Source organism: Ailuropoda melanoleuca, chromosome 1, assembly GCF_002007445.2.
Source record: "Ailuropoda melanoleuca isolate Jingjing chromosome 1, ASM200744v2, whole genome shotgun sequence".
In the NCBI taxonomy this organism is placed as follows: domain Eukaryota; kingdom Metazoa; phylum Chordata; class Mammalia; order Carnivora; family Ursidae; genus Ailuropoda; species Ailuropoda melanoleuca.
This window is the reverse complement of record NC_048218.1, coordinates 36,549,722-36,568,470: the sequence shown is the minus strand read 5'-3', so window position 1 is coordinate 36,568,470 and position 18,749 is coordinate 36,549,722. Positions and strand designations below refer to the sequence as shown.

The 18,749-nt window shown below is 33.4% G+C and overlaps 1 protein-coding gene across 1 annotated transcript in view; it reads right to left on the bottom strand.

Annotated features, from left to right (window-relative positions):
- CADM2 (cell adhesion molecule 2) overlaps positions 1-18,749 on the bottom strand; it is a 309,124-nt gene that overhangs the window by 138,923 nt on the left and 151,452 nt on the right. Inside the window, exon 4 of the mRNA XM_034656944.1 lies at positions 17,923-18,060. Coding sequence (XP_034512835.1) covers positions 17,923-18,060 — 138 coding nt within the window. The remainder of the gene's footprint in view (positions 1-17,922; positions 18,061-18,749) is intronic.

The following is an 18,749-nucleotide window of genomic DNA, read 5'->3' as shown; positions in this document are numbered from 1 at the left end:
TGGCTGTCTCTATCTCTGCCAAATAAATAAATAAAATCTTAAAAAAAAAAAAGAAAGAAATCAAAATGATAGGCTAAAGATATTATAACAAGATCTTAAATGTGAAAGAGAAAGCTGTTCCATTTTCTTGTTCATTTCAAATGAACAATGATAATTTCAGGAAAAGAGTTATCTTGAATAAAGTGCATAAAATATTTGATTTTACTACATATTAAATTATTTTTAAAACACTTAAAGATATTTATAACAATAAAGTAATGTAAGTTCAGCTTCTCCATTTGGTCTATGCAAAGATTTGACTTTGAAAGTAATATTGAATTTGAGATACCTGGTGGGTAGATATTTGCATGGTCCATTGAGTTTTACTTATTTACAGAGAAGTCTGACTTTATCTTATTGATTGATTTAAAAAAACAGAATAAATATTAGTAAAGGATGAAACTAGGTAAATGTTCTGTGTCTTGCTCTTGAAAATATATGATTGTGTTCAAAAATTACGAAAAAAAAATTACCCAATTAAGACTTTACCATTAAAAAATTTTACGTAATTTTGACAGCTCTGAGAGTAAGAAAAATTTCTAACATTTGAAAAGTAGAAAATTTCTAACATTTGAAAAGTAGAAGTACATTTAAAGCTCAATTCTGTCTTATAACTATAAATCAATCATACAGAATACAAGTTTTTTCATAAATATGTCTTATGAAATAACTCATTTTTGCTAACCAAAGTCATTTTTGAGATTTTTGCTTTTGAAAATTAGTTTCAATCTCAGTTAAAAAAAATATCAGAGTAAAAGATGGAATTACTTCCTTTCAGTCAAAATACGTCAGGATAACACAGATGCATTTATAATCCTTTGCTATATTAAATATATATATGTATGTATATGAGATCTTTTACTTTTAAGTGTTTATGGATTTATACAAATTGTTNTGTCAGGATAACACAGATGCATTTATAATCCTTTGTTATATTAAATATATATATGTATGTATATGAGATCTTTTACTTTTAAGTGTTTATGGATTTATACAAATTGTTGTCTCATTTATATATTTTATATTCTTTCCTATAAATCTATGGCCAATGTTTTCTTGTCTGTACTCTAAGCAGTGGCAGTATAAGAAAATTTAGATCTCCTAACAAACCACTTTGATAATTATGTTATACAATATATGAAGAACTAATTGCTTAATTTTAATAACAACTGTATTAAGAACCCACACATCTGCTTTCTTTAGCCAATTCCTTTACAAAAGTATCATTTAATGTAATATTAATTGGTCACATAAATCTGATAGCAATTGTATATAACATAAAATTTTAATGAGCATCATCCAAATAGAATAAACAAAAGTATAATTTGTTGCTTTTAATATTAGCTTGTGGGACAGCTTATAGGGTTCCTAGAAGCAATAAGATGAATAAGAAAAAACATCAAGACGAGCCAATCATATTATCTTTCCCTATATTTTATGCTAATCTCTTCTTTACCCCTATCCCCCCGAAAGAAACAGTACTTAAAATTTATGTCTATTTTTGCTTTCTAGCTTTATAAAATAACTGATGCAGTCACAGTTGTAGAATCAAGAGAAATTTTCTTTATACTATGAAGTTAACTTGCATGTGTATTCTTGTTTCAAGTTCTGTCTTGTTTCAGGGTTTCCATTTTTTTCTCTTTTGGCAAGTCCTTTCACTACATTGTGATCTAGAGCAGTATTTTTCAAAATGGAATGTGCATACACATCACCTTTGGATCTTGGTAAAATGCAGATTCTGATTCAATATTTTGTGGGATGGAGGCTCTAAGTCTGCTGCTGGCCCACGGACATATTTTGAGAGCAAGGGTAAAGTAGATGATGCATCAATTCCAGAGATGTAACCAAAGATGAAGGGGAAATACTGGGACTTACTCTAACTTCCTTTCTCTCTTCATCTCAATCTCTCTCTATCATTTTAATTTAACCTAACCTAACCTCCCATTCTACCTTTACTATTTTAAAATATGTATTTCTTCTCACTATTTTACATTTTTCAAAATATACATTTCATATATTCTATAATGTATTGGTATAATGGTCAACACAAGTTGAGAGCAAGCAATAAACAGAGGTGTTTGTAGGATTACTTTTCCTCATAATCCTCACCGTTACCCTTCTATCTTTTTTTCAAAGGAGGTTCTGGACTTTTAACACTTGTTCAAAAATAAGCAGAACAGTGGTTGCTTTGGGTGGGTGGCAGTTAAGAACGGTCTTATTATGCTATCACTGTCTATGTTAGACATTTTGTAATGAAAAAAGTTAAAAGAAACATACCTAGGAAAATTCCTTAAGTGTGCTTCTCAACAAAAGTTATTTTCCTGAACATTTTTTGAATGTGAAGTCTCAAAGTAAGTAATTATCCACCAGTTTTTATATTTATCTTTATGAAACTTAGAATGTAGAATAGTAGTCTGCTTATATTTGGGATTTTAGTACTTGATCTCACCAAGAGCTAAGGTGAGGAAAAAAAAAAGCAGAAAAGCAGATGTAATCATGAGTGAGACCCCCAGAGCCCCTAAGTTAAGAAATTTAGAAGCCTGAATCAGGTTAGCTAAGGAACAAAGGTCATTGTGTGCAGGGTTTTTTTACATATAAAACTTTTCATAAAATATCATATCTCAGAAGCTACATCCATATCCATCGTTCCAGATTTATATTGTTAGGTCACCTGCCTCCATGTCTATAGTTTCCCGCCTCTTTTGGACTGGATTTTTCAAAAGGAAATCATCTAAAGTGCAGTTCCTTGGAAAGTCACCTTGTCTCCACAGTGGTTCTATTCACACTGAATACAGCAATCTGAATTTTTGTGATGCATTTCCTTTCTGCACTTCTGTGATTTTAATCCCATTTAAACAGATCCAGAAAGAACATACTCTCATTTTCATAAAGGGCAATCTTCTTTTGCATCCTGTGGAAGCCTTCTCTATCAGACATGTACCTAGCGTAGGCCAGTGTCCTTTTAATCTATTTGAAGGCCAATATGTCACAGCCACACTGGGAACAAGGTAAGATTTAGACACAGCTTCCACCTGTTCCCACTACTGGGAGTGCCATAACTTCTTATCATTGAGAGTTACCTTTTAGGAATTATGTAGGATATTATGTAACTTCTCCTGATCTGTGTGGGCCTTTAATTTTCTGGCCATGAACAAAGCTGCAAGGTTGCAATGTTTACTCCAGATATTGATGCTTCTGTAGAACTTGAACTTTACTATTATTTTCAGAGTCTGGGTTTGTACAAGTGTTTTATTTTGGATCAGATGATAATTTTAAGGAATTATTCTGAATCCATATTAATGGTACTTAATAATTTGACAATTTGTTAGTAAGCTGAATGTATGCCCTCTTGTCAGAGAAAATGTGAGCATTATACGAGATAACTTTATGTCAAAAATTTGAAGTGATCATTTTGGACAACTGGATATGTTGTGTAATTACTGTTTAAAAGAAGTTCTATAGATCAAACTTTCTAAAACTAAATACACCATTTTTAGAAGATAAACAACTCCTTGTTACTTTTTTAAATTGACATAAAGTAACTATGCCCGGTTAACTCATTCAGTAACTTAGATGCGTATTTTATTTTATTTTTTTTAAGATTTATTTATTTATTTGAGAGAGAGAGAGAGAGAACATGTGAGCAAGAAAGAATGTGGGGGGAGGGACAGAGGAAGAGGGAGAAAGAAACTTAAGCAGACTCTGCGATAAGCACAGATCTCCTGACCCTGAGATCATGACCTGAGCCAGAAATAAGAGTCAGCCGCTTAACCCCCTGTGCCACCCAGGCACCCCTTAGATGTACATTTTAAAACCAGTTTGTCTTGAAGGGAATGCCAGTACTTTAATTTTTTTTTCTTCTCTTAAGGTTAAGTGTTCAAAAAGTATTTTACATAGCATCTTTCTTTAATATTCAAGGTAACTATTTTGTTCTTGCTTTAAACTTTCTTCAGAAGACAAATATTGAGGTCACGTCTTATATGGTAGAACTTTAAGTCTGGTACCCATTTTTATTCGTTCACTGGAGAAGACTTCAAAACAGATTCATGAGGCAAATCTCAGTTTTGCCTAATGAGTGCTCCTTCCTACAACTCCAACCAGAAAGGGGGACTTGTCTGTAGATGCTTCTCATAATGCTCCATGTTTATTAGAGGTGCCAGGGTCATCCTGGTTTTTTAAGCTATGGTTCTACCATTAACCAGCACGCAAAATAACTGTTTTACTTGGCAAGAAATTTTACTGAAACTTGGTTCTTGTTAGTAGATTTCTAAAGCTCAAATAGCTGTAATAATATTTATGGATACTTGATGAAGAGGAGATACTTTATCTAGATATTCTAAAACCTCTCTTTCAATTTATTCAGACAGGCAGAATGTTATTCTTTGATCAGGTGTCTCTTACATATCATCCCACAGGTCTGCATTGAATTGTACTATAAATACACGCTGTATGGATCTTGTTACATATACCCCGACTCCATTCAATACATACACATTTGTCTGAAACATATGGATTCAGAGAGGAATTCTCTTTGTCTCTTGACTCTCAGTACCAGGAAATGTTAGACCTATTTTGTACACTGTTTTGTGGACATAATAATTAAATGATCATGTCTCTCTCTTTGTAGTAGCTAAAAGTGCCAACAAAAAAAGTTTGTCACCCACCATTAGCAAATGTGAAAGACTTTATGAAAATAATTCACTTGCTAATCTCACGTTGGGTTTCATCTTATTTTCTTTACTAATTTAGCTGTCGTTCCAAATTCAGTTTCATTACCTTTTATGTTAATCAGTGTTTTTTTTTATTAATGCAAATCCTTCTAGCACATAATGAGTTGTAAGGGTCCCTCTCCTTCAAAACAAAAACAAAAACTGGACCTAGTTCGATCATTGTTTAATGGCTCAGCAACATTCAAATATCTGTTAATATTTAATACCTTAGAAGAACACAAAGAAGTATAACGCTGAGTCCAGTAAAGCAATCGGTAAGAAGTAGACTCATCTCCTTTGAAAATTATTAAGGTAAAGTCTTAGGTCACTTTCACCCTAGTGACTGCTTCCATATTTAATTCTATATTTATATTTATTCAACTCTGTATTTAGTTTCCTGTACCTTAGAAGAACATTTAGAACTAGTTTGCTTCTTCCAAGACAGCATCCAGTAAAAAATGTCACCACCTCTAAAAATTATTAAGGTAAATTCTGAGACCACTTTAACATAAGTGATTCATTTATTCTCTAGATAAAAACCTTGAGCTTTTACCACGTGCTTGACACCATGTCAGATTCTACATATAAAAAGCTAGGTGAGGAAATAAATCCCAGTCTGGTGAAGTAGACAGATATATAAATAAATCATTTAAATATTTTAAAAACTATTGGTATGTTCAAAATACCAGAGAATAACAGTTTAAGAATTAATACCTGATCTTTTCTCTGGTCTTCACCCCATCAGATATATCTTTTGAAAAGAGTATGGGAGATAGACTATTTTGGAGAAAAATGGGTACTGAGAACATTAGTTAATAATTGTAGTGAGAACCAAGATAAAGATTAGTTTGTCTTCAAGACAATCTTCCTTCCATTATTATCACTGTCTGAATAATCAGCAGCAATATGAATATTACTTATTATTTTTGCAATATTAATATAATGAACTAAAATATAGTGCTTGTCAGTTTCAACAAGGTCTTCCTCTTTCTGACTTATACTACATGTTCATGAGCTGTGAGGTATATCCTGCATAGTTTGTGAAATTTATCTTGGGCAATTTGGGTTTAGTTTACACTCTACCTGTTATTCGTAAATACAAAACTCCAAAAAAGAGGTAGGCAGGGGAAGAAATAATAGTTTTTTGCAAATCTAATCCCAGACCAAAATATTTTATTAGGGACTTCTTAATATTTTATATCTAATGGAATTAGAGGCATAAAATCTAAAAAATTTATCAAAATGGGAACATAAGTTATAATCTTCTATAGCACCTATACTTATTGAATGTGAATTCATAGTGTTTGCCATAACCAGGTTTGCCTTTTAACAGTAATTCCTCTCCTGTCTAATTTCTTTTGTAGACATTCCTTGCCTATTCATTGCCATGTTCTGTAGCATTTGCCTCAAGCCAGGTATGATTAAACCTGAAAAGGTATGTGAGTCCAGGGTGACTAATCTCCAGGGTGGCAAGCATGAGGCTTTATCTTCAAGAAGAAATACTGTAATTAAACTAGTTTGTTTCTGATTCTTTATCATATATCTTAACATGATTTAAAACCTTGAATAATTAAAAAAAATTGAAGTTAAAAAGACGTTTTTGAGCATGTGTGCATACCTACATCCCACAGCTTGTCTTAGGAAAACCATGATTTAGCCAATCTCAGGAGAGAACATAATTCATGAGGCATGGAAAAAGGGTGCAAAATAGAGGAAGAAGCAGATAGTTGGTGGAAACTGTAGACATAAAGGAGCTAAGTCACTATGAAGCCAGTCAATCAGTGAACTCTTTATATACAGGGAATAACTTTAATGGCTACAACTAGGCTCCCTCGTGTTCCTTTCATTTGGCCATGGTCAGTAAAACCTTATAATAGCCTCTCTTCACTTGAGAGTAGGTTGAGTGAAACTCAGTGCCATTAACCAAGAGTTTGGACATGAGAAGTCAACTTTCACTTGTACCACTTTCTAAGAAAAGATTTTATATTTTTTGTACTATGTTTTTTTTTTATTATTTGTTTGTTGGTTGGTTGGTTTTTGTTTGTTTGGGTGTTTTTAGGCTGAACCAAAAAGATTACACCATCTGACTGAAAAAAAATTACCTGACTTTAACTCTGATGCCTCGTGGTACTCACTATATTTGTGTAAGTTATAATGTCCTTTCTTCTATTGAAGACTGAAAGATTTCTTCTATTTTCTATTTTAAAAGGTGTTTTATTGCAGGCCCCAAAAAAGATGATAATATATAGCAGAAAAAAAATTTAGAGCTCATCCATTAGAGTAAACTCTATAAGAAAATAAAAATATATATCCATTTGAGTAAATTCTATAAGCAGCAAGAGTGACTCCTCTGAGGCACCTAGGATGATGCCATTTTCCAGTCATCAAAGAATTTATTTTCTGATCTCTCGTAGCATTGAGCACATGTAGGAAAAATCAACCTATCCCTCATGTACCTATTGTGAAAATAAATCATTTGGATCAGTAAAACATCTGTGTTGAGAAATTAGCTTTCTGAATGGTATAATGTTTCTCTGTACCATGTACTACAATAGTTCTATCAATCAGTTTTCAATAGGTTATATTGTTTTCTGAACAACATATCATTTTTAAATTCCAATTATCCACCAGGACATTCACAAGGTCCAAAATAATTCACTTATCCATAAAATAAAGAATAATTGGGAATTTTAATTTTATTTGTCTCTTGCTTTTTTTCTATTTTTTTTTCTGTTTCTCTTCCATTACTCCTCTCCCTTCTTATCTCTCTTCTTTCTTTTCTCTCCAAATATTCTTAATTGTTATACTTCTGCGTAGTTTTCCTATCCAGCATCTAGGACAGGGTCTGGAACATAAATGATGCTTAATAAGTCTGTTCTTAATTAATTAAAATAATGGCCATATTCAGTCAGGTAAAGCATTCCTTTCCTTAATCTAGTGAGTAGATTCATTCCATATTGATGTGTGTTACTTGTGGGCGTTGTCAATTTACCATTTTTCTTTGTAGTGGATTTCTTTTTTAAGTCCTCCTATCAGGGAGTCTGGGTGGTTCAATCAGTTAAGCGTCTGACTTTGGCTTAGGTCATGATCTCAGGGTCCTGGGATCAGCCCCATGTCCATGTTCAGGAGTGGAGCAAGGAGCCTGCTTCTCTGTATCCGCCTGCTTCTCCATCTCCTTCTGCCCCTCCCCCTGCTTCTGCTCTCTCCCTCTGTCTCTCTCTCAAATATAAAATAAAATAATAAAATAATAAAATAAATAAAATAAAATAAAATAAAATAAAATAAATCCTTCTATCACCACTCTCCTGAAAAACTGAAGACGTTGTTGGTCTAACCTCTGAATAAGTTAGCAGTTTCTGTTTTGGAAGCACACAGAAGCTACAGATACACCATCAAAGACTGGAAATCAAACACACTAAATGTAAATAAGTAATCTATCTGATGCAGTTCTATTGTTTTATTACCTTTTTCTACTCTCATTGATTACTATTGATTGATTGTCACTTCTTTTCTTTTACTCAGAATTGTATTTACCCTGTGTTTGCCTTTCAGTTCTTCCTTTCACTATTTTCTCTAAGCATAGCAATCCTTAGTGCAACCCAACTAGATCAGAGTTCCATGTGTCAGAACTTCCCAAAGGTGAGAGTTCAGATAAACGTAACTGTATATAAAAAAGGGGAAGAAAAAAGATGGGCAATATAATTTTTAAAAAGACTAATTAAAGGGACACCTGGGTGGCTCAGTTGGTTAAGCACCCCGCTCTTGCTTTCAACTTAGGTTGTGATCTCCTAGTTGTGAAACTGACCCTACCCCCACTTCCACGCTGTCTCTCTATAAAATAAATAAATCTTTAAAAAAAAAAACTAAAAAATAACTGAATTAAAATTATATCAAACTATTAAATCACTTCTTAAAATTCATACATGATCATTTCATTTAAAGTTCATGAAAAAAAGAAGAACATCATTAAAAATTACCTATAATTACCAGGAAAAGGGAAATTATGAAATAGTTTCATTTCCTATAGAGGCAAGAAATAAATTTCTAATATAAAATGGTCAAGAAGAGAAATAGAGTTGTATTTTGTGAAAAAAAATATCAGGAAATGAGAGATAAAACAATTTATAAGAATAAATAAAGGAATGCGAGGTGATTTATTAGAATAATTTATGAGTCAACATTGTAAAAAGGCATAATATAAAAAAGATATCAGAGGGTGACTTCCACAATATCAGCAAAAGGGACTCTGCAGACTCCCTTTCCAGTGAAACAACCAGAACTAGTGAAAATTATTTAAATACATACACATTTATGGTCTCTAAAAAAATGTGCTAATAGTATACAGCAAATTAAGAAGCAATTATTCAAGAAAATCTATTAAATCTTAGTAAGAACAAAAGGGTCTGTGGTACTTAAGATACAACCTGATCCTTACCTTCACCCCACCTCCCAACTCAGCACAAGGGAAGCTTGCCTCCTGGTGAATATAACAAAGAAGACGGGACCCCTCCTCCCCACCAGTGACCTTTCAAAGGCTACAGTATTTTCTCAGTAGAGCCAGGCAGACTCCCTCAGGTATTCCCCTCACTCCTGCTCTTGGTTGCAGAGACACAATTCCAAGTGAGTGTGGCTGAGAAGCTGGGGCTCTCTTTCTCTACATAGTCCGGACTCATAGGCCAAGAATACAAAGACCTTAGTAGGTCTTGCCCCAGGTCACTCGTAAAGCAGACATTTGAAGCCAGAGAGGCAAGTCAAGAAAACCAGAGGCTGCCATCACTCCCCCAGCACCCTGCTTATAAAGTAAGCGTGAGTGTCACTTCAAAAGTCAAACATTCTGTCAAAGTGAGTATAGATACATTTCACTCTTCTTCATGTGTATCCTCTTAAATTCATTATATCACCTTAAAACAAACAAGTAAACAGACACAATCAAATACACTGCCCTTAAATAAAAGTATTATTCAATTATTTAAAGTTAGTGGGGAAGAAGATCAAAAAAGAGAAAAGAGAGAGTTGCACCGAGAGAAAACTCCAGACATCTTCAGTGTCTCATCCAGTGTTCAGCAAAGGAAGTGCTGATCAGCTGGGACAAGAACCATCTAAAAGGATTAGAGGAAATAGCACATGATGCTCACACAGGGCTGGGAACCAACCTGACTGAAAAACCTCATAACTGGCATTGTGGGCACCCAGAAAGATTTTACCTTAGTAATGAGAAAACAATAATTCCTGGAATAAATACTGCTCTGATCTTGCCTAACAAATTTTTAAAAAAACTCTAAAAGGATTAAACTCTTTCTAAGCAACTTAACCAGAAGGAAGCATGATAATATTTATAGAGATATGAGAATATTCAGCACCGAAAATGTAAAATTCACAACGTCTGAAATCCAATCAAAAACTACATTCAAAGAAACAGAAAAATGTTACCTAAAATGAGATCAATCAATCAAAACTAAACTAGAAATAATACAGCTGAGAGAAATAAAAGGTAAAGGCATTGAAAATACAAAACAACTCAAAATACATCCAAGACCTAAACATGAAATTTATGGAAGTAATTCCTTATGATTTGGGTTAGGTGAAAATATCATGCCTATAACACCAAAGCATGATTCATAAAAGTAAAAAATAAATAATGATAAAATAAAAAGGCTGGACTTCATGAAGTAGTACAACCACTTTGGAAAACAGTTTGGAAATGTTTTTAAAAATTGAAAATAGGTCTGCCATATGACCCCATCATTCTGGTCCTAGTCATTTCCAAGAGAAATAAAAGCATATATACATATAAAGAGTTTTATACAAATGTTCATGACTGCTTAATTGTCATGGCCCCACACTATAAACAACCCAAATGTCTGTCACCTGGTAAATGGATAAACAAATTATAGTATAGATCCATACAACAGAATACTTATCAGTAATAAATAGGAACAACCTTTATATATGCAACAACATGGAGGAATCTGAAAATATTTATGCTGAGAAAAATCAGAAGAAAAAGAATATTAAGTGAGTCTATTTATACAAAATTCTAGAAAATGCAAACTAATCTATAATGACATAAATCAGAACAGTGGTTCTGATCTGAGCATGCAGTGGGGAGTGAGCAGAGAAGGTCAGGAGGACAGGATTATAAAGGAGTATGAACAAACATTTGTAGATGATGAATATGTTCATTATCTTGATTGTGGTGAGATTTCTTCACTATATACAAGTGTGAAAATATATCAAACTGTCCACTTCAAATATGTGTATATTGTTTTCTGTTTATTATAGCTCCATAAAGCTGTTTTTTAAAAAAATTAAAAAGAAAGTTTCTCAATGTTTTGGGGGGATTATTTGCTTTTATCAACCATTCACATTCACATGAAACAATAGTTTTAATCTTTTTCCATAAGATGTCTTATGTATCTCATAGTGTGGCCTATAGCATCTTGAGGGAATAAACGTCACAACATTCAGAACCTTCCAGATTGCCCATGTTGTCTCACACACACACACACAGATACACACACAACATACAGGTATTGTTACTGCTATTTTCTTTTCTCCTCTTACATGTCCAACATGATCCAGATTTAAATGGCAAGGATATTTCCAAAGTGGTAAGTATAAACAAAGAACACAAAAAATCATGATTTATGGTGTGCAAGTTTAAATATTAATAGTTTGGGTTAATCCTTATCATAAATTACTTTAAACTCAGGGGACACAAGTCCTTCCTTTTTATTTTCTTTTATGTTAAGCTTCAAAGAATTCACAATCCCTGTATTAAATGTTATTATTTCTCTCATTCAAATTAAAATTTTGTAAAACTTCGTAAAAAACATTAAAAAATGAAGCATTAGGCCAAATCTAGTTTTGCAACACTGAACAGGATATGTAAATTAAATATATATAATCTACTATTTTTCTAAGTAGATTTCATAGAATTCAATACAAAACAACAAAAAAATGAAACAAAAACAATTATGTGGTCAAAGAATACTGCTAAGATGTTGGCTAATGGAATTTTTACACTAGTACTCAGAAAAGTGAAAATGCTAAAGTGTATTTTGACTCGGTTTTACAGAATCTCCCTGTAAGAACAGACTCATAATGTACATGGAATATTAAGAATTATTTTCTAAATTTAGTAGATTGGAACCCCCTTCCTTTGTTTCCTTGAATATCTACTAATACTTGGCTTAGTGGTCTCTAATTCTGTGCATTCTCAAGAAATAGCGAGCTAGGGATCACCAGAGGTTCTTAATAAATAGGATTTCTAGGCCTAACATCCGGGAATTCTAATTTTAAGAGTCTGCAGTGAGACCAGGAATAGGCATTTTTTTAACTAGCACCTCAGGTGATTCTAATACAGGCAATCCAAAGGCTACTTTTTGAGAAACACAGCATTCAGAAAATCACTCTCATGCTTCCAAATGCTGAAAAGTATTTACTAACTAGTCTTATGGTAAAATTATACTACATTTAGCCAACTTGAAAATGAGCTGTTGCATTATTTTTGATTGACATCATAGTATATGTCAAAAACCCTGTTCATACAGGGAAACACAGCTCAAGTCAACTTAAGCTAGATGGTCAAACATTTGAAACACACAATGTATAATAAGTAAATAACAGCGGTAGAATACAGGCAATACTATTAGGTACCGACAAGAGTCAATGACTCACCACAAAGTCAGGCTTTGCTGGATATGCACGTCCCTTGTAGCATAATTCTGAGGTGAGGGAGGAAGTACTGCACACATGAAAAGCTATGACTATTTTAAAAGGCTAAAACTAAAAATGTCCCTCATTGTGAGATGATAAACCTTTCTATGGTCAAAATCCCTTTCCTAGGCATAAGTCACCTAACTCCAAAAGCCTACTAAGCTCAATTTTTAGATTCTACATAATTACTTCAACATTTTAATAAATATTGAATAAAAGCATCACATATTTCTGACTAATTTTTCCTAATGCCTCTCTTATTTCCACATGTTCATTACTGAAATCACTCAAACATTGAAGTTATATTATCTTTGACCTTTATTTTTACTTCATCTCTCAGAATCATTCACCAAGTGCATCTGAAATTTGTCTTCCCTCTCAAATCCATCCTGTTTTTAAAAAATCCATTTTATTCCAACTAAAAATTCCATTTTATCCATTAGGTCAGTGCCTTATTAGCTCATGCCTGAAACATCCCTTAAATACTCTTCCAGCCTTCAAATCTCTCCCCACACTTAAGTGCTAGGTCTTAGAATACTCAAGTCCAGTCTTTGCCAGATGTATGACCATGAGAAATTACTCTGCCTCTCTAGATCTCAGTTTTCTGTTATTGTTACAAAACAAATTATCATAAGCTTAATGGCTTAAAGCAACACACACTTATTATGTCACAATTTCCATGGATTAGGAGTCCAGAGAAGGCTTAGCCTGGTCCTCTTGTCAGTGTTACCACATGACGCTGAATTCAAGGTATTGGGTGGAGCTATGATTCCCACGTGAGTTTTAGGGTTTTTTTTTCAAGCTCACTGGATGTTGGTAAATTTATTTCCTTGAGGCTGAAAGTCTGAGGTCCCCATTTGGGGACTAGCTGTCACTCAGGAACTGCTTTCAGCAACTAGGGTCACCCACAGCTCTTTGCCACACAACCTGCATAGACAGTTCACAACATTGCTGTTTCTTTCTTCCAGGCCAACAGGAGAATGTCTCTTCGACACTTCATTCCTTTACAAAGATCTCACCTCATTTTATCAGGTTTGCCTTTGACAATCTCCCCTTAATGAACTCAAAAAGGACACATAATTATATCTGTAAAATCCTTTTTGCCATATAAGGCAACATGATCAGGGAAGTGATATCACATACATTACACTCACAAGTCCCTCCTACACTCAAGGGGACGAGATTATATAAGGATGTAGGTCATTGAGAGTTGTCATGGAATTCTGCCTAATACGTTAATGTAAAAGCTAGTAGCTGGAAAAGAAATCTTAAGATTTTATGATAATAACTGCTCAAAATACAAATTAATAATCTTATACATGAAACTAAAAATTAATAAAGTTTATAAAAGTTTATAAAGTTTATAAAATATAAGTTCTCAGGGTGCTGGTAAAATTTTAAAAGGCGATGTTCATCTTTTTCTCACACTAAATGGCAAATATCCAGACTTCCTTGCTACACAGAAGATTAAAAGCTGCAGGGAAACCACCTATGGTTTTGAATACAGAGCTATCTAGAGGCACCAAAGGGATTTCTGAGTTAGACTCATGGTGGGGGAGGACGAGGGGAAGGATGGATGAAAATTATGTTTCAATCTACTCTTTAAAGCTTGTAGAAAAAAAAAAGTCTCAACCATTGTCTACAGAATAAATTAAAAAACCCTTAATATGGAATAAAAGATCTTCCAAGATTTAATTGGCCCTGGCCTTCCTGTTTACCTCTCACATCTATATCACAGAGAAGGTTCCATGGTTACTTCAAATATGTTTTACTCTGCACAAATACACGGTTTCTTTCCTTAGAATGTTCTACTACCCACTTGTACCCACAACCCCTATGATGAATTCGATTCATTGTTTAAGATCCACTTATTTATTTAACTATTTACTGAGTGCCAGCATTCATCAATGAACTATGAAGTCTTTACCTCTCCCACAAAGTAGGGCTGCTCTCTGCTTCTTTTTTTTTTTTTTTGTACAAAATCTATAGCCAGATCATGTATCTATTATGATAGTTGTTAAATCTTATATGTCCAGCCTTGAAATGTGAATTCCTGGAAGAACGATTTTGTTTTATTTGTTTATATTTCTAGGACTAATTCAGGGATTGGTACAACTCATTAATCATGGTTTGCTGAAGATAGTAATGATAATAATAATAGTAATAACAATAATGTAATATAATCATGTCTAAGATGTTTTTAGTGATTCCTCATACTGCGAGAACACGTTTTACATATTAGCTCAAACAAAGTCCTTGCAACAGCATTTTGAGGCAAACATTAGTTTTCTCATATACTGGTGATGATTGTAAAGTTCAGAGGCAGAGGCAAGACTTTTATACAAGTTATTGATGCTTCTTAACTTTATGTTCTCTATAGCAGTGTGGTTCCCAAACAGGGGGATCAGCATCACTCACACATGTGACACAGTGCTGACAATGTATGTTCTCAGGTTCAGCTGAGACCTACTTCATCAGAAAATCTGGGGTCAGGGCCCTATAATCTGAGATTTAACAGGCACTGTAGGTGATGATGTCTGCTCAAGTTTGAGAACCAGTGCTCCAGAATCTAATATGGAAATATCCTGACCAAGAAAACATGCTCAGCTATGACTTTCAAACAACTTTTACCCAGAAACTTTGAAATTAAATTCATATGTTAGGTAGTGATGGAGAAAAAAAGAAAACGAACAGAAAAATGACTCATACTGAATTCAGAAGTCACATTGAAGGTCCATACATCCATTATACAGAGACTGAAACTTAACGCAGTGTCAGTATGCTGACGTAGCCAATGCTTAGTTAAAACATAAGAAAAATAATCTTTTCTCTTGACTGTAATAACTGGGATTTACATCAGTTATACATTCCTCTTTAGAGGAATATATTCTCCATAACTTGTTTATCACCCTAACGGCATCTTAAACATCTCCAGGTCAAGGTTCTTGTTTTCTTCATTTGGATCTTCACTCATGCATGATAGAACTCTGAGTAATTGGGAAGCATTTTAACAATTTCTTATTCAATTGAATTTGATTTGATTAGCTTATCTTTTCCCATTGCTTTACACTAGGGACTATCTTTTTAAAAAGTGTCAAGTGATATTATAGTAAAAATTGTTAAATGGTAATAGGAAGTCAAATTTTGATCTTTGAAATGACAAGAGTGCAAGATAAGGATGGAAAGTTCCTTTTAGAGAGGAGTGTTTGCTGAGGGATTTTAGAGTGAGCTTCCACTTAGCATTTCTAGAGGATGGCAAGAGTAATGAATGTGCATTAGGTGCAGAGTACCTCACACAGCATATTTGCATATACACCTATAAAAATAGTTTAATGCACTCAGGAAGTTCACCATATAATTGTGAAGACAAACTATATCAACATGCAAAAGAAGAGTTATAAAAAAAAAAAAGCTATGTAGATGAATGCAAGTTTAGGGATAATGAGTGCTCTCTCAATGGGAGCCACACATCAGAGAACGCAGAAATAAAGGAGGCCTCACTACTTCTGAGTGGCTCACAGAACCATATGCTGATTCTGCATATGGTTTTCTTCTTTTGATTTTTTTTTCTAGTCTTGACTTAGATGATTTTCAAGTATGGTGTTTATAGGATCAAACTTTTTATGTTTTTACATATAAACAAAAATCTCCTCCTTACCTAGGATAGAATTGAACCTGTTTGGCATTCAGAGCAGAAGCCAAATTTGTCAAAAAAAAAAAGGTATATTCTAAAATATGAGTACATTATAGATTTCTCATCAGGCTACAATGTTAAAAACAACCAATCAATATTAATGAAGTATTAGTATGATAATCTCTGACTTCCCTGAGAATATGAACAAATCCTCGAAACACAAATGCTAAGAAATTGAGAGCAACAAACTACGTCAGAATTAATGTGGATAATAAAACAACTGAAGGAGAGTACTTAAGAACATTTTAGCATAAACCATGACCTTCACACAGAATGAGATATGTGACGCGTAAGAATTCACTGACTGGAGCTTTCCCACAGGCCAAGGAAGTCGGATTGAAATTTTATTCTACAGGTTAAGGCTTTTGATCAGAACTGCTTAAATAGAAAAAGTGGCTGAATCAGATTCTTATCATGGTATGGTAAACTCTGGAAGCAATGTAGAGGGTCCATTTAGCAAAGATCTAACCAAGTCCAGACATGCCTAAACAAACACATCCCAAAGGCAGAATTAGAATGGGTGTTACTGAGCCCTGGCGGTGTATATGATCAGGTTATATACTAAAAGAAAAGTTAACTTAGCATAGCAACATGTCTAACTTGTGTCTTGGGGGCTTGTATTTCTCCAAATTTTGTTTAATAAAATGTATTTAATAGAAGATTTATAACAAAAGTAGTGATTGGAGAGAAATTACAGAAAAGTCTTTCTCTGGGGAAAAATGTGCAGAAAGAGTAATTAAAATAGAAAGGAGAATAATTGAATGGATTAGAAATGTATAATTTCTTAGTAATAGAGGCAATCTTGTATTATATTATTTATATCATATAATCCTATGCTGTATTATCATTTCTATTGGGCTTATAAACCCATTAGTAAGAATTATTATTAATCTAACATAAGATATTTGAATTACAAGTTAAGATAATTAGAATGGTTTGCAAAAACCTATCCCCTGCCAGGTTACCTTGAGAATAATACATCATTACTATGTACATAGGAAACATTTTTAACAATCGTCATAAACAATTGTTGGATTTTAATGTACATCTGACATCAGATCCAAGATATCTGTATGTGTGGTTTAGAAAAATTAAAAAAACAGAAGAAACAAGCAAAAATCACTACTAACCTCACTAGGCATCTCCCCTCTAAACTTATTTCCCAGCTAAAGTATTTATGTGTGCGTTTATGTGTTTAAATGTAAATGCATGAAGTAAGAGCAGAGCTATACTTAATATATAAACTACTGTCCATTTTTACTAAGATGAATATATTTGTTGCTCTCTGTGAGAACTACTAGGAATCAGATTTATTGATGTTTAGCCAACTTTGTTCTTAGAACTTTATAATTCCTGAAGCCTACAAATTGAAGACATGATTCATGGAAAATCTCTGTCTGTAATCTAAATACTATAAAAGGATTTTGGAAATAATAATATCTAACGTACTTAGTGCTTACTTTTCAAGCATGAATCTAGGCATTTTTTATACATTAGCTCATTTATTTCTCCAACTTTTCCATGAGGTATATATTATTTTTAGATTTGTTATACATAAGAGGAAAATGGGGCACAGAGAGATTATGTTAGTATACCTTGTAGAATTAACGAATTTAAGAAATGGGTAAATCTGGTTTAAATTACACTTAATCAGAAAGTGACTGTAGTTTAAAAAAGAAAATGTAAAATACCCTGCACCGAACACTCTATACTAGTCACAGCACATTAATTTTGACTTGGAGTCCTTTCCCCATTCTTTACCTTTAATCTCTTTGTCATTTTTGAACCATCTTATATCAGCTGCAGGTTTACTACCAGATGTTTTACAAGTCAGCTGCATCAAGTCTCCCTCCATAACTGGTGATGAAAATCCGCTAATTTGAGGCTTCTCAGGAACACCTGAAATTTAAGCAAATGGTGTCAACATCAATTGTTCCAGGGCTTATTCATTCTTATGACTATTACTTTCACAAAACTAAAATGGGTTGTTAATTAAGAATATCTTCAATCAAAAATAGTAAAGTGTTATATAATAAAATAAACTGCTTAAAATATCTACATAATGTATACATAAAATATATTATATACACAGACATATACATGTATATGTTCAGTAGTCCCCTTTATCTTCAGGAGATACAGTGCAAGACTCCCAGTGGATGCCTGAAATTGTGGGTAGTACAGAACCCTATATATACTATATTTTTCTTCTATACATACATACCTAAAATAAAGTTTAATTTATAAATAAGACATAGTAAAAGATTAACAATGATAATTAATAACTAATGGAACAATTATAGCAATATGCATAATAAAAGTTATGTGAATGTGGTCCCCCAAAATATTGTATTCTACTCACCCCTCTTCGTGTGAGGATGTGAGAAGATAAAATGCCTGTGTGATAAGAGGAAGTGAGGCGAATGACGTAAGCATTGTGATGTAACATCAGGCTACTATTGGCCTGACAATAAGTCAGAAGGAGGATCATCTGCTTCCAAACCTCAGCTGATTGTGGGTAACAACTGTGGAAGGTGAAATAGTAGATGGGGGTGGGGTGGGAACTACTGTATATATGCATATGTTTG